Here is a 17284-nt window from a genome sequence, read left to right on the forward strand (position 1 = left end):
CTAGAGGACCCCCCCTTGACAGTGTTAACCTCTAGAGGACCCATTCTAGAGGACCCCCCCTTGACAGTGTTAACCTCTAGAGGACCCATTCTAGAGGACCCCCCCTTGACAGTGTTAACCTCTAGAGGGACCCCTTCTAGAGGACCCCCCCCTAGACAGTGTTAACCTCTAGAGGACCCCTTCTAGAGGACCCCCCCTAGACAGTGTTAACCTCTAGAGGACCCCTTCTAGAGGACCCCCCCTTGACAGTGTTAACCTCTAGAGGACTCCTTCTAGAGGACCCCCCCTAGACAGTGTTAACCTCTAGAGGACCCCTTCTAGAGGACCCCCCCTAGACAGTGTTAACCTCTAGAGGACCCCCCCCCTTGACAGTGTTAACCTCTAGAGGACCCCCCCTTGACAGTGTTAACCTCTAGAGGACCCATTCTAGAGGACCCCCCCTAGACAGTGTTAACCTCTAGAGGACTCCTTCTAGAGGACCCCCCCTAGACAGTGTTAACCTCTAGAGGACCCCTTCTAGAGGACCCCCCCTAGACAGTGTTAACCTCTAGAGGACCCATTCTAGAGGACCCCCCCTAGACAGTGTTAACCTCTAGAGGACCCCTAGGTTAACAGCTGACATAACTTGACATAACCTGTTATAATAGGGTCAAAACACTGTCACGACACATTTATACCTGTTGTGGCATATATTGTGTTATTTTATGGCTGGTTATAACACCTACATACTGTAAGAGTGTCAAAACCCACATTTATTCAAATGATTTTTTTTCCCCTGCCAAGAAGTTTCCTTTTGTTTGAAAGTTTGTTTCTTAAATCCTTTGATGAAAACATTAAAACCCTTTACACAGACAAAGAGACAACAACTGCGATTGGACAATAAAACTAACAGGGTCGAGCTCGCTGTATGCAGGGTTACATAGTCTAGGCCTTTGTATTTGTAATTAAAAAGATACTCATACAGTTTGTCCTCACTATTGTTTTGATTGACTGGAATTAATCAATCATTTTTTATTAAAAAGGCCTAGTTAGCCGAGCCACCCAAAGTTCGAATATAAACCAAAGTTGATCACATTCACATTTTCCCAGAACACAAATAAATGGCCTTATTTTAGGCTATAAAAACATGACGTTATGTTTCCCCAAGGCCCAGATGGGATCAGAGCACACAGGTTCCTCTAGGCTTGCTATAGCTGTGGTTGTTATCAGTAGACTACAGTCAGACTGAAGCGCAGACGTTGTACACGTTGACAAATCGAGAGGCATTTTATTTTATTCCATTTTTTTGGTTGCTGGTATGGGCTTCCATATAAAATGGCTTGTTGCAGTGAATTCACTTAAACCCATGTTTTCAGTTGCAATTTGCTTTTCCGCGTCTAATGATTTGCATAATATTAAGCCTGGTTTGTTGTAATGTTGTAAGGTAGGCCTACTGTACTTTTATATTCGTATGAGAGGGTTAATCGTTCATTTTTGATGAGCTATCGTTACTTGATGAAGACATGCTATTAGTAACTCTGTGCTTTTGTCTTGAAGTTAAATGTAATGTACAGTAGCCTACAGACGAGAAAATAAACCCTTTAATTGTCTGCACATGTTTATGAATTGAAGAGTGTAATATGGTTTGGTTGCATTATTCAACAGTGTAGCTAATATGTTTTAGGAAAAACATGTCTGTGATTGTTGATTCGTTTGTGCTTACTGGCTAGTGGCTACTGTGATATTTACGGTCAATTTGAAGGTAAGGCAAGGATGTAATGTGAATTGAAAAGTAGAATTCTGGTTTGCCACCCCGCTCCTCAGACTCTCCTTCATATCTTGTAGTGAGAATAGGGCCTGAGTTGTTCCGAAACAGGTGTATTAAAATTCAATTTAAGAGGAAACACACCTTCTACATTGGATTGGACACACCTTCTGCATTGGCTGGAAAGATTTACCATTGTAAGACAAATCTTCAGGAGAAGGGTTGAAAATCGGGATGCAGCCTATGAGATGTGAATTCGATTCCTCACAGAAAAACCTGGACTGTCAACTGTAAATGTCAGGCACTGTGTTTGAATGTTAAGTGTGTCTCTGTCTGCATTCCAAACAACCCCCTATTCCCTACTACATAGTGCACTACTTTTGACCAGAGCCATATGGACCCTGGTCAAAAGTAGTGCACTAGATTTGGAAAGGGTGCCATTTGCGACGCAGACTGTGAATTAGAGAGAGAGAGAGAGTGACTCACCCTCCTCCATACAGCCCTGATCTCTGCTTAGCCATCTCCCATCTCATCTCCTCAGAGGGCTTTTAAATGCCACGTGCCGGTGCTTCGTTCAACCCAAGCACCTCAGTGCTAAGAATTTTCAATATTAAAAGGAGTGTCAGAAGAAGTCATTGGGGGAGCAGGTCTTTCCTAGCCTGATTCCAGGTCTCTTTGTGCTGTATAGCTAGCTTCTACGACCATAGAATATCAAATAGATCTGGGACCAGGCTAGGAATTTTTGAAGACTTCCCATAAAAGAGATTTGAAATGGTGCGCACTGTGAAGCATAGTAGGACTGGGGTAACTTCAATTCTCAATTCTGTAAATTCAGGAAGTGAAATGATTCAATTCATGATTAAAAAAATTCCCATAGAAAACAATGGCATTTTTTAGTATATCTCATGTAAACAATTCACTTTATAGACGTTGTATACTATACTTATACATAACTACGTATATTCACTCAGGGGCGCAACAATGGTTTTAGAAGTGGGGGGCGGACAAACACAAATAATTTCTAATCTAAAGCTAATATCCTGCATATTACAGTATCATAGTGTCAGTGTGAGAACAAAAAGTTGAAATGAATTAGCTAGGGAAATTGACAGATCAAAAATGGCTATACAGATACACATTGCGGTGAAAAAATGTCTGAATATAAGTCTTTATTTGCTTGGCCGCTGGTTTTATCTTGATTGATTCTGGTCCAGTGTGAGTGAGACAAAAATAATAGCTAGTGTGCTAGCTAGCTAACCATTGGCTAGCTCTCTGCCACAGAAAGAGTGCAGCACACATACACTGACAGCAACTCCCATGGTCCTAAAGCCAGCCTTTCAGTTTGCTTTCACACAGCCTGCCCGACTGCTCTGAGTCATCTGCATAGTCCTAAAGAACACTGGTCCTTCTTCTTTTATCACAGTGCATTGATAAAACTAGGAAAGGAATTTTAGAACGTGAGGGGGTCATGACCTTCCCCGTCAATAGTGGATGTTGCGCCCCTGCACTAACATCTCAGTAATATATAACAAACTGTTTTTTCATTCTAAACTCAACAAGGACTCAGGAATTTACCATGTGTTTACTGGGCTTACAGGTTTCACTGTCCTTCTACTTAATTGTAGTCTATCTGGGGGCTGAGCTAGAACGGGGACTGAGCTAGAACGGGGACTGAGCTAGAACGGGGGCTGAGCTAGAGTGGGGGCTGAGCTAGAACGGGGGCTGAGCTAGAACGGGGCTGAGCTAGAACGGGGGGCTGAGCTAGAGCATTGTATGTGAGACAAGGGCGGATCCCGAAAACGGTTCTTCTAACAAAAACGTCTGGTTTGACCTACAAACTATTATGACCCATATATGAAAAACTGAGACTCTCACTAACATGCACATGTAACCTGTTTTGCTCTGGTGCTCACAGGCCACACGAGTCGTTAGAAGGTAAGGGGTTCTTCTACATAGATCATAGGAAATCCCAGGACAAAGTGGGATAATACTGTAATAAGCTCACATTGTTGCTGTCACAAACTCCACACAGTTGTCACTGACTAGTTGGATATTAATTTCCCACTGAGCAGACAGTTCCTGTACTTACAGCATTCTTATAAATTAGTTTTATGTCAGGTTTTTGCTTGGCGGCCTAATTTTGTAGTTGTTGACATTTTTCAATGAAACTCCTAAATGAAACTGTTTATGGTTGTACTGAAAAGAAAATGGTAAAACACTTCAATGTGAGGCTAAATATGAGGGCAGAGCAAGCAGATTGATGAAAGTGGTGCATTTTTTCACTGGGGGATTTAATGGGACTGATGAGGTTATTAACCTTGCAGAAATGCATCTCTTCATGCCTTCAAGGCCATAGTGCAATGTTAATTCTACAGCGGAGGCACTTTGCAACACTTACCCACTCTCTCTCTCTCTCCATCTCTCTCTCGCTCTTGCTCTCTCTCTCTTTTTTTTCTTTCTCTCTCCCTTTCTCTTTCTTTCCCTCATCATCACCTCTCTCTCAATCCCCCCTCTCCTCCTCTCTCATCTACTTCTCTCTCTCTATCAGGATGACTTCCTCTTCAGTGTGTCCATCGTCAGTGGCGTGATGTGTATCATTCTGGCCGTGTTCAAGTTCATGCTGGGCAGGGTGCTCACCAGCAGAGCCCTCATCACAGACGGTAGGTACCTAACTCGGTGTGTAGTTGCTCCAAGACACTGATCTTGGGTCAGTTTTTTTTTTCTTCCCAACTTGGATTGGGAGGAGGAGAAGATGATCCTTGATCTGTAGCAACGCATACTTCTGCCTGATCTAGGCCACTCCCACTTGAGTTCAGGCCAGTTAGAGAATTGGGGGAGGGTGGAGCACGAGGGTGAAAAACTCCATAGGGAATCATTGAGAAAAATGATAAGGGGAAAAGGTATGGTGTATAGGAAGAAATGGCTGTGTCTGAAATGGCGCCCTATTCCCATAGTGCATGAAGATGGAAGGTGATTGGCTTAAAAACACCATCATGAAATCTGTGGAATATATTGGGAACTACTTAGTGCACTATATAGGGCAGTGACCATCAACTAGATATAGGGAATAGTATGCCATTTCAGATGGATCCATATGAATGCTTCACTTGTTTCTGTCATTTTGTAAGGACATAGATAAGCACTCTCTTCCCATATTTTTTGAGCCGGTAGGTGCTGGGATTCGTATCCACACAGACAGGAGAATCGCCTAGTACCCTCAGGTACTGGGCCGCACACCTATTTCCTTCTACACTTGAGAAAGTTGTTCACTACTTATGTGTCATTATGGACAACTCCGTGCTCCTGAGCTCATAAAATGTCCGTTCTCGTTTCAATAAGAGTTTTGTGGCAGACAGGCTGGCGTCAAACCAGTTTGAAAGGTCAGCTTTGGATGGAGAGACTCGCTCATTAAAGTGTGTGTGTGGGGTTCATTAAATTGTATGTGACAGCTAGCAGAATATGAGTTAATTACCCACCAGATTTTCTTCTCGCTGCGTGACATTAAACAAGCCTTCAAAGGGGCAATCTGTGATTGCTACATACATTTTTGGACTTCTAAATTAATGATATTGTGGTCCCGTGTGGCTCAGTTGGTAGAGCATGGTGTTTGCAACGCCAGGGTTGTGGGTTCGACTCCCACGGGGGACCAGTACGGGGGAAAAAAAATGTATGAAATGTATGCATTTGCTACTGTAAGTCGCTCTGGATTAGAGTGTCTGCTAAATGACTAAAATGTATATTTACTGATATATATTGATTCTTGAAGCTTCAGAAGCAGTTCAACTGTCACACTGCATGAGAACACAAAATATACGCTTGTTTTGCTCCCTTGTTTTTTAACAATGTCATTGTAAACACTGTATAGCCTCAGTGTAATTTTGATCTCATGGATGGTCAGTCCTCGCAGCTGTTTACCATAACAGTGGCGGGGTGTCCCTTTGTTGTTGTTTGAACTGCAGATTGCCCCTAGGAATGCAGCGCCATAGATGATATTCTTTACTGAGTTAATTGATGTGCCCAGTCGGGTCATATCAAACGTACAGTATGTAAAAGACTGGCAGAGGTCCTCGTCAGTCGGTGTGTTTTTGAGGTGCAGAGGAGCCAGTAAGTGGGTTCTTATACAGTAGGAATCGAATGAGGAGAGAGACAATAGAAAAGGATTCAAAGTCGTCTCTCTGTTCGTCCGTGTCTGTCTGTCTTATGGACTTTTGGATAAATACTCTGTGGCAGACTACATGTAATTTCATGAAATATATGTACATACATGTGTTCATTATTGTTGTTAATGTTCAAGCTATTTCTATATAGTTTGTTGGAATCAAATGAATTTCTCTATGTGGGATAATACACTTCACAAAACTAAACTGTCTGTCTATATGTCTATCTACCTGTCTGTCTACCTGTCTGTCTACCTGTCTGTCTACCTGTCTTGTCCAATCTACAGGTTTCAACTCCCTGGTGGGCGGGGTCATGGGCTTCTCAATCCTAATCAGTGCTGAGGTGTTCAAGCACGATCCCAAAGTGTGGTACCTGGACGGGTCCATAGGGGTCCTGATAGGCCTCATCATCCTGGCCTACGGAGTCAAGTGAGTGGGTACATTGTGTCGAGCCCTCAAACTCAACTCTGGACCTTGAAGCCAGTTCCACTTCATGTTGTCATTGTTCCCCTCTAGTCAGGGACTGATTTAGACCAGGGACACCAGGTGGGTACAATTAATTATTAGGTAGAACAGAAAACCAGCAGGCTCCGGACCTTGTGTAGGGGAAGCTGCCTCTAAACACTGATCTTGGGTCAGTTATGCCCGGTAAGGGTTTAAGGTTAGGATTCAGGGAGGGGAAACTAATCCTAGATCTGTATGTAGAATAAACATAATATTCAATATTCAGTATTCACTGTTACACACATGTACATAGTTATGTTCCCTGAGAAACACACTTATTTAAGTATTAGAAATATTGTCATTTAAATTGTAACCATTCAGAAGACCCTTGGAGTAGAAACTACATTGCCCGGTGCCCCAGTGGGTGGAGATTTCACAATTTTATGACCAATGGAATGATGCAAAACGAACATGGCCAGTGTTTCGCTTAGATTGTTTTCCAGGTGGGGCCGAAAGCAACATTCATACACCAAAACAGTCAATACGCTTGGAAACATTAGTAGGGACACTTTTGGTGCTAACTAACTGTAAAAAAGTTGTTTCCCACACAGTAAGTCAAGTTAGTTAGCTAGCTACAATTATTTACAGTTAGTTAGCTAGCTACAATTATTTACAGTTAGTTAGCTAGCTACAATTATTTACAGTTAGTTAGCTAGCAACAATTATTTGCAGTTAGTTAGCTAGCTACAATTATTTACAGTTAGTTAGCTAGCAACAATTATTTGCAGTTAGTTAGCTAGCTACAATTATTTACAGTTAGTTAGCTACAATTATTTACAGTTAGTTAGCTAGCTACAATTATTTACAGTTAGTTAGCTACAATTATTTACAGTTAGTTAGCTACAATTATTTACAGTTAGTTAGCTACAATTATTTACAGTTAGTTAGCTAGCAACAATTATTTACAGTTAGTTAGATAGCAACAATTATTTACAGTTAGTTAGCTAGCAACAATTATTTGCAGTTAGTTAGCTAGCTACAATTATTTACAGTTAGTTAGCTAGCTACAATTATTTACAGTTAGTTAGCTAGCAACAATTATTTGCAGTTAGTTAGCTAGCTACAATTATTTACAGTTAGTTAGCTACAATTATTTACAGTTAGTTAGCTAGCTACAATTATTTACAGTTAGTTAGCTACAATTATTTACAGTTAGTTAGCTAGCTACAATTATTTACAGTTAGTTAGCTACAATTATTTACAGTTAGTTAGCAACAATTATTTACAGTTAGTTAACAACTGCTCCTAAACAATTTTTTGCCTGTAGTGTTAATAACACGCTTCCAAAAATAGAAAGGTATTTAACATTTTACAGATTTTGACCTAATTCACTTTCCTTTTTTCCCGACTGTTCAGAGAATAGTCATGTCAAAGTATGTAGAGGAAAAATTCTCGCAGAAGTAATGAGTGTAGAACCACAGTGCGGCATGATCCCAGTGATGGTGACCCTCATCTGGCTGTGCAGTCCGGGAGAGGAGAAGGTGCTGCCGCTCTTTCGTGCTTTTCGTTTGTCTTCCCAGGAGCGCACCGTAGCACATCTCAACCAAACCATCAGACAGACTCAACAAAAATGTATCAATTATTTTCTAAACAAGACATTTGGAGGACCAGAAGCAGGGCCATTTGTTGATGTACAGTATAAGTGCTGTTAGTCTTTCCTGATAAATCTTGAGAAAAAAAACCCAGAAAGTTCGATAGCAAAGTCAAACCAACTGAACAACACCCTGTCGATAAATATGGCCCAGTAGATGATGATTTTGATGTTCCTCTTCACCCAGGCGAAGAGAGCTCTCTGGGCAGCGATGATCTGGGTGTAGAAGAAACAATTAATCCAAATAGAGTTTGACATGCTGCCGGATACAGTGTACCCCACTATCAGATAAAAGGTAAAGATGAGCTCTAGCTGCTAACTTCAATTACAATACCAGAAACTAGGTACTGTAGAGTGTGGTGAACCACACCATAGATCCCACTAGTATCTTCACAGGCTGTTTCAGGCTCTCTGCCTCACGGTGGATGGAGCATGCAGAAGGACAAAACTGGAACTGCATTTCTGACAGGGAGTTGACGTGCTTCCACCATTTCCTACTGGTTAAGGTCTTATCAGTAAGCTCCTTATTGAGTTTGACGTTGCTGTTCCTTCTAGACTGCTTCTCAGCCTGGTTGTAGGAGTATCTTGCTTGGGCATATTTTAAATGGTTGTTAGCAGTGTTGTTTTTCATAAGCTGGCGGAAGAGGTCTCGCTTCTTCCTCGTCGCTCTCCTGTACTTCTTGTCAAACCATGCCTTATCTCCAGACTTTTAGGTGACAATTTTGCTGGGCATGTATAGCTATATGTATAGATATATCATTACAGATTATGTTTGTGACCTAAAAACATATCCTTATAATCTTGTATCTTTGCAAACTGATAGCTGTTCAACTGAAGAACTTTAAAGATGGAAAAACAAATAGGTACAGGAGAGTACATGCCTGGGGTATGGAAAACTCTGTCAATGTACCACAACCTGTTTGCATCTCAGATACAGACAGAAAACACAGCAAAGCTCATTCATTTAGTGTTTGACTCATTTGTACAGGAGAAGGCACCTCATAGCCTTCATTATGGACATCAGACCCATATTAAATTAATCCAGATGAAGGTTTATAAAACAAGAATTTTAAATTTGATTTCATGAACATCAACTAATCGTGGATTACAAGGTTAGTCAGGCCTATGGTCAAGCCTGTGATTCATCCACCGTAGTCCAGGAATATTTTAGGTGACAAACTCTTTTAGGCAATGCATATTGGTAGGGGAAAAACATGTTATACCCACTATCAGTGCTTCTCCTATATTAAGTTAGCAGTGGCGGGCCGCCACATCTAAATCGTGGCAGCCACTACGAAAAATGAATATTATTTTATTTTTTTAAATAATTTTTGTGATGGTAAAATGTTTTCAGTGTAAACTTAAACAATTTAAACTAGATATAAAGTATTTAAAAAGATAATGGCGCTATATACACTGAGTGTACAAAACATTAAGAACACCTGCTCTTTCCATGACATAGAATCCAGGTGAAAACTATGATCCCTTATTGATGTCACGTGTTAAATCCACTCCAATCAGCATAGATGAAGGGAAGAAGATAGGTTAAAGAAGGATTTTTAAGCCATTAGACAATTGAGAGATGGATTGTGCCATTCAGAGTGTGAATAGGCAAGACAAAAGAGTTAAGTGCCTTTGAACGGAGTATGGTAGTAGGTGCCAGGCGCACCGGTTTGTGTCAAGAACTGCAACGCTGCTGGGTTTTTCAGGCTCAACAGTCTCCCGTGTCTCAAGAAGGCTCCACCACGCAAAGGACATCCAGCCAACTTGACACAACTGTGGGAAGCATTGGAATCAACATGGGCCAGCATCCCTGTGGAACGCTTTTCACAAGGTGTTGATTCCAATGCTTTCCACAGTTGTGTCAAGTTGGCTGGATGTCCTTTGCGTGGTGGAGCCTTCTTGAGACACGGGAGACTGTTGAGCCTGAAAAACCCAGCAGCTCTTGACACAAACCGGTGCGCCTGGCACCTACTACCTACGAGCTGAGGCTGTTCTGAGAGCAAAATGGTGGGATGCAACTCAATACCAGGACGGTGTTCCTAATGTTTAGTATAGTCAGTGTGTTTTTAAATAGGATCATCTTTGAGAAGTAACAACCACCAAATGAAAAACCAGACAGTCAGGGAGAATCTAAAATTCATGTCATGGCATGGGGCACCCATTGATTTTGTTATGTTTGAGTCACTCAGATAGCATAAGCCATGGCAAAATGTGTAGAATTGCATGGAATTATCTTTAAAATGGACTTTGACAAAATGTGTAGAATTGCAGGAAACTAACTTTAAAACTGTAAAATGTTCTCTCCGCCCCATTGCAACATGTGTAGAATTGCAGGAAATTAGCTTTAAAACAGCAAAATTTGGTCTCTGTGGCCAAGAGGAAGGCGTCAAAAAAATGTGGTCACAGACAGCGCCATTGGAGACTCCCACTACCACAACCCCCCCCTTACGCTAACTTTTCCACTGCTGCTGAAGAAAATCCTATGGGAAACACTGCGCTACACTGGCAGTGCAGCCTTTCACGAGGCTTGGCAGTGTTCTGTCCCAGGGAGCATTCCAATCATGAAAGAGACTCGGGGGAGAAAGAAATCCAAACATGACACCACAGGGTGCATCAACAAAAGCATCAACAAAAGCAGCTGCAGTGGTTACACAAATGTACTCAAATAATCCGACGTGATAGATTCAGTTACTCAACACATTCTGAACTTTCACTACGAGGAGCGACGGTTTTCACTCATTTAATATTGGCAGTGAAATGCAGTTGCATCTCTCCCTGTGTATGTTAGCGATTTCATTAATATGAATGTCTCTTTCCTGTCACAGGCTGCTGGTTGATATGGTCCCTCGAGTGCGACAGACGAGGAACTACGAGCGCTTTGAGTGACAGAAGACCGCGGAAGGGCAGCGAGGGCTCAGTGGGGGATGGGTTCTAGGTTATATACAGTATGTGTACGTCCAGTGTCTGTTCTAGGATATTCTATCTATGCCCAGTCCCTATCCAGCTCAGCTCCATTCTTCCTAGTAGATCTCTCCAGTCACCATGACAAACCTATTGGTTGATTTAGACGTCAAGGTGCCAGCCCAGTGGCATTTTAGTTAGACCCAAGTGGTCCATTCTGCAGCATTCCCCCTGTCTCTCTGACTCCGAACCTGATCCGTCCATAGGAGTCATTACGAAGTCAAAGAGAAGACGGAGGTTTCCCTCAATGTTTCTCCTCCTCTGCCGAAGCAGGGGGAGGCGGAAGGACAGGCTGAAGAACGTGGGCTGCTGAGTCGTCAGGAAATTATGCCACTGCCGCTACAAAGGCACTGCACATTGTCCACTGATTACAGTCTGGTGTTCATATCTCTATCTCCCCTTGGACAAGATGGCTGATTCAGATATGCATCTCAGTCCTTATGGGATTTCAATAGGCTTTTTCGTTTGTTCACTAACAAATCAAATCAAATCAAATGTATTTGTCACATACACATGGTTAGCAGGTGTTAATGCAAGTGTAGCGAAATGCTGTGCTAGTTCCGACCATACAGTAATATCTAACAAGTAATCTACCAATTCCACAACAACTACCTTGTACACACAAGTGTAAAGGAATGAATACGAATATGTACATAAAAATATAAAAATGAGTGATGGCCGAACGGCATAGGCAAGATGTAATAGATGGTATGGAGTACAGTATATACATATGAGATGAGTATTGTAGGGTATGAAAACATATAAAGCGGCACTGTTTAAGGTGGCTAGTGATACATTACATTAGGATGGCATAGAGTACAGTATATACATATGAGATGAGTAATGTAGGTTATGAAAACATTATATAAAGTGGCATTGTTTAAAGTGGCTAGTGATACATCTAATACATCAAGATGGCAAGATGCAGTAGATGGTATAGCGTACACTGTGTGTGTGTCCCCAATGGCACCCTATTCCCTTTATAGTGCACTACTTTTGACCAGGGCCCATAAAAAGTGCACTATGTAGGAAATAGGGTGGCATTTGGCACACACACAGCCTATTTCTGTTTATGACACCACTGCTCAAAGTAGATGTGTTGCGTTTATGTAGCCATGATGTAGTAACAGGTAAAGTATATTTTAGGGGGGTAGTTGCTACTATTCGTAGCTGTAGGGCATGTTTGCTATCCCCCAAAGACTCAGCAGGGAAAATGGATTTCTGAGATGCCCATTGTATTATCAATTGTAGACACAAGAGTATGGTATAGCAGTACAGTATGTGCAATAACAACGTGACAGAAGAAAGACTCTTATCAATGGCTTGAGTCCCAAATGGCACCCTAATCCCTACATAGTCACTATGGGTCCTGGTCAAAAGTAGTGCACTATAGGGAATAGGGTGATATTTGGGACAAAACCTGTATCATTGGATTGGTGAATATGAAAGCACAAATGTCCCTGTCACCAACTCATGTATGGAATCTGTGTTTGCTGTATTGCTTAAGAGGGTCACATTAAGGGGTGTTGAATAAAAGCCTGTGGCAGACCATCAACAGACAACATGACTGGAGCCAAAGACTCTAGCCAGAGATTACTACACTGGAATTAAAACAAGTCTTTTTCTGTGCACTACAGCCAAGTCTGTTGGCTAGAGCACAACAGGTCATCCTTTTCTCTCTTCCTTATCTAATTCCTTACCCAAATCTGATGGGGGAAATACGGTCGTCCTGGCGAGTAAATATACCATATATAATTATATTGTTTAAAGCTTTCACAATCTGCCACGCTGGATGTAGTTGTATACGTAGGATATATACTACATGACCAAAAGTATGTGGACACTTGCTCGTCGAACATCTCATTCCAAAATCATGGGCATTAATATGGAGTTGCCCCCCCCCCCCCCTTTGCTGCTATAACAGCCACCACTCTCTTATGGGAAGCCTTTCCACTAGATGTTGTAACATTGCTGTGGGGACGTGCTTCTATTCAGCCACAAGAGCATTAGTGAGATCAGGCACTGATGTTGGGCGATTAGGCCTGGCTCGCAGTTTGTATTCCAATTCATCCCAAGGGTGTTACATGGGGTTGAGGTCAGGGCTCTGTGCAGGCCAGTCAAGTTCTTACACACCGATCTCGACAAACCATTTCTGTATGGACCTCACTTTGTGCACGGGGGCATTGTCATGCTGAAACAGGAAACGGACTTCCCCAAACTGTTGCCACAAAGTTGGAAGCACAGAATCGTCTAGAATGTCATTGTATGCTGAAGACTTTCCTTCACTGGAACTAAGAGGCCTAGCCCGAACCATGAAAATCCCCCTCCACCAAACTTTACAGTTGGCACTATGCATTGGGGCAGGTAGCATTCTCCTGGCATCCGCCGAATCCAGATTCATCTGTCGGACTGCCAGATGGTAATGCGTGATTCATTACTCCAGAAAACGCGTTTCCACTGCTCCAGAGTCCAATGGCAGCGAGCTTAACACCACTCCAGCTGACGCTTGGCAGTGCGCATGGTGATCTTAGGCTTGTGTGCGTCTGCTCGGCGATGGAAACCCATTTCATGAAGCTCCCGACGAACAGTTCTTGTGCTGACATTACTTCCAAAGGCAGTTTGGAACTCGGTAGTGAGTGTTGCAATCGAGGACAGCACATTGCCATTGTTTCTCCTAGACGTTTCCACTTCACAATAACAGCACTCACAGCTGACTGGGGTAGTTCCAGCAGGGCAGAAGTTTGACCAACTGACTTGTTGGAAAGGTGGCATCCTATGACGGTGCCACGTTGAAAGTCACTGAGCTCTTCAGTATGGCCATTCTACTGCCAATGTTTGTCTAAGGAGATTGCATGGCTGTGTGCTCTATGTTATACACCTGTCAGCAACAGGTGTGGCTGAAATAGCCGAATCCACTAATTTGAAGGGGTGTCCACATACTTTTGTATATATGGTGTATGTGGTTTGCAAAATGAAAATAATCCACATAAATCATTGTTATGTGAATTACATGAATACAATGTTGACATTATACAATTACATGCATGCAGTGTTGACATACAGCAATACAATGTTGACCCATTGCACAAGGAGTGTGGTTAAGGGCTCTATTCAATCCGAATCGCGGAAATTCAGCATTACAGCATGATTGAAGGCAATGTTCCCGGGTTGGCGGAGACTGCATTCACGGTAAACACTGCAGATGTGGACTCAATAGGAAATGACCTTGAAATCAGTAATGCTTCAGGATACAGATTGAATAGAGCCCTAAAGGAAGATGATTGAAATCAAGCCTTCAAGCTGTGCTTACTGATTTAGTCTTTCAGAATACTGTACCAATGAAAGTTGTCAATAAGACATTAGTTATTATAGTGCACTATAATACAAATACATTTTTGTACATATAGAAAGGGATTTTTGTTTACAGGTGGGACGGTCATTGCACTCACTCCAAATGGCTTTTTAGACCAGGATTCAATCCGAGGCTCGTTATAGAGCAGTGCACTGGACAGCCAAAAATGCACTTTTTAAAGTTAACTTACACTTGAGCCGACATTCTCCACGAACGCCGGGGAAATTGCCTTTAAAAGGGGCATTGCCGCATGTCAACTGTGCTGCACTATAACACGCTCTGGATTGAATCCTGGCCTTACTCTAATTCTTACCAACACCTTTTGTACATAGCAATGAATTCTTGTACATCATGTAATATACGTTGGTATGTTTACATTGGTATTGCCAATTTAAGCAGAAACTAGATTTGCTAGATAATCGGTTGCGGTGTTGTTCTGTATTAAGAGTGCTTAAGCTAAGAGTCTATATTTGTCTTCTCAAAGGAAAGCGTCATTAGACGTACTAAATTCAGGATCTAGGATGTGTTTCAATTTACTTCGATAATGTGATTGAGCAAGAGTTGCACCGCTGTAACCTTTTGTTTTCTGTGACTGTTTTCAGTCAAAAAGGATAGATACTAACGCAACCCCCTAACTTTATGGCTGTCGTCAAGCGCAACACTAAGGCTGCGTTCCAGGCTGACAACATTGCAGAAGCCAGATCTCACAACGCCTAACCCAAATATCAGTTTACCACATCACATGATGGATTCATCTGATACCCGGATGACGTGGCACACAACGTTCGTACCTAAAACATCCTCTATTCAGGCTGCAAAGGTGTCGATTTCCTCCTTCACAATATTTAATGGTGTGGCAGCGTAGCCTAGTGGTTAGAGCGTTGGACTAGCAACCGAAAGAATGTAAGTTAAAATCCCCAAGCTGACAAAGTACAAATCTGTCGTTCTGCCCCTGAACAAGGCCGTCATTGAAAATAGGCATTTCTTCTTAAGTTAAATAAAGGTGTAAAAAAAACATTGGTTGATCCAATGCATGTCTGCAATGTAGTCGGCCTGGAAGGTGACAGGCTCCTAGCATGGCTCTTAGCCCAACGGCCAGCAGGAGGCGATATTCAACTGTTTCATCTTACCTTCCGAACGCATTGTATGAAACTGCATATCCCCCGTGGACGGTTCGTACCTAAAACATCCTCTATTCAGGCTGCAATGGCATCAATTTCACCATATTTAATGGTGCAAGGGCAACAAAAATGCCTGCAGTCTGTTGTTTACCCCTGGCTGAACGCAGGGAGCAACATCATGAAGAAGCATTAGCCTGAATAAAGAACGTTTTAGGTACGAACCGTCCACGCAGTTTCTCTGGACCCCAGCAAGGTTTTGTTTCAAGGTCTGACCCACTGGGCACAGACGTCAATTCAACGCTTATTCCACGTTAGTTCAACGTCATTTGGAAACAAAGTCGATTCAACCAGTGTGCGCCCAGTGGGGAGGCACTTTTTTCAGTCACATTCCTGAAGCCCAAGAAACACACTTAGCTTCCTAGTACATATGGCAATGATAAAGGTTTATGAAGGACTTTTAGGAGGGTTACTGTCAAAAGTATTTATTAAATAAAAGTAGACCGATGCCAGGCGGTGGATACTGGCTGCAAACAATGCGCTTGGACGGTAAGATGAAATGACTCAATACCAACATCTGCCCGGTCTTTGAGCTACATGGCTCGCTGGTCTCGGACACCAATCAAAGACAGTGCGGTATCAAAGGAGGCATATCATTTATTAGCAGGTGGAAATGTCATCCTTTCCAAGCCACAATTGCACTGCACAGAAACAGCCTTAACCATTGACCTGGGGCACATTCTGTAAGCAAACTGCTCAGAACATTGCAGAAAGAAATGCAATGAATAGAGCTGACATGAGGGAAAATCATTTCTGCTTCTACAAAATGCATTTCTATGATAATTACATATTAATATGAATATTGTATAACATTGCACACATCTGAACAGACCCCAGAATTCTGGAAATGAGAATATAAACTTTGAAAGTTTACTTGCAGGGAATTGCTCTTGTAAACAGTTGGAAATGCTGTTGTTTGTGATTGTCTACTTAATGTCTAGCATAGTTGGTAATGTGTTCACAGAAATTCAGTATTTATGGTTCATATCAGGTCTATGCTTGCTGCAGTATGTACTCTATATTATTTACACATTAAACTCACTGTAACTAGGGTGTTTCTACACATCTGAGAGAACTTTACTTTTTGGGAGAGCGGGGTTGTGTTCAGCAGGCAGCAAATGTAAGAAAACGGACAGAAACTGGGTGTGATTACCAGAACTTGGCCAATAAGAAACGCAACTTTTTGTTTTCAATTGGAAAACATTTTAAAATGTTTTCATTTGCATGACTTAAAAATATATATATTCCTGGTTCGTGTTCTTTAAGGTACTGCAAAACAGTTCATTTGAGCTCCTACTTTGAACAGTAATAACATAAAACTCAGGGCTGGATTCGATCCGTATTGCGGAAGTATAGCTTGCTTGAAATGTAAAGGTCATTTCCCATTGGGCCGACATACTGTATGCAGCAGCGTTTACCGTGAATGCAGTCTCCACTAATGGGGGAACATTGCCTTTAAATGTCAATCAGGCTACAACGTGGAACTTCAGCGCTACGGATTGAATCGAAACCTCAAATGATTTGGTTTGTAATGTATGCACAATGTGGTTCAGTGGTCTCAAAGTTTTTGAGATGGCAGCAGTTAAGATTTGCATAGGCTTTACACAATCAACTGTTAGGAAAACATTTCAACAGAAAGGCGGACTACTCCCGTTTGCAAACAGACACGCACAGCTGAGCCTCAGGACAATATAGGCCACTCAGTCATGAAGTATGTAGTTTTATGTGCGAATGTAAATGTTATACCTGTAGTGTAAACAACGTACATTTCGATAAAACACACAATACAGACCA

At 42.0% G+C, this 17284-nt stretch overlaps 1 protein-coding gene across 1 annotated transcript in view; it reads left to right on the top strand.

The window, feature by feature from the left end:
• tm163 (Transmembrane protein 163) overlaps positions 1–12519 on the top strand; it is a 43330-nt gene extending 30811 nt beyond the window's left edge. The window contains 3 exon segments of the mRNA NM_001140020.1: positions 4293–4404; positions 6189–6330; positions 10825–12519. Of these exon segments, the coding sequence (NP_001133492.1) occupies positions 4293–4404; positions 6189–6330; positions 10825–10885 (315 nt within the window). The 3' untranslated portion in view covers positions 10886–12519.
• Positions 12520–17284: the final 4765 nt, after the last annotated feature.

The sequence above is a fragment of the Salmo salar genome, chromosome 17, assembly GCF_965601325.2.
Source record: "Salmo salar chromosome 17, fSalSal1, whole genome shotgun sequence".
Taxonomy (NCBI): domain Eukaryota; kingdom Metazoa; phylum Chordata; class Actinopteri; order Salmoniformes; family Salmonidae; genus Salmo; species Salmo salar.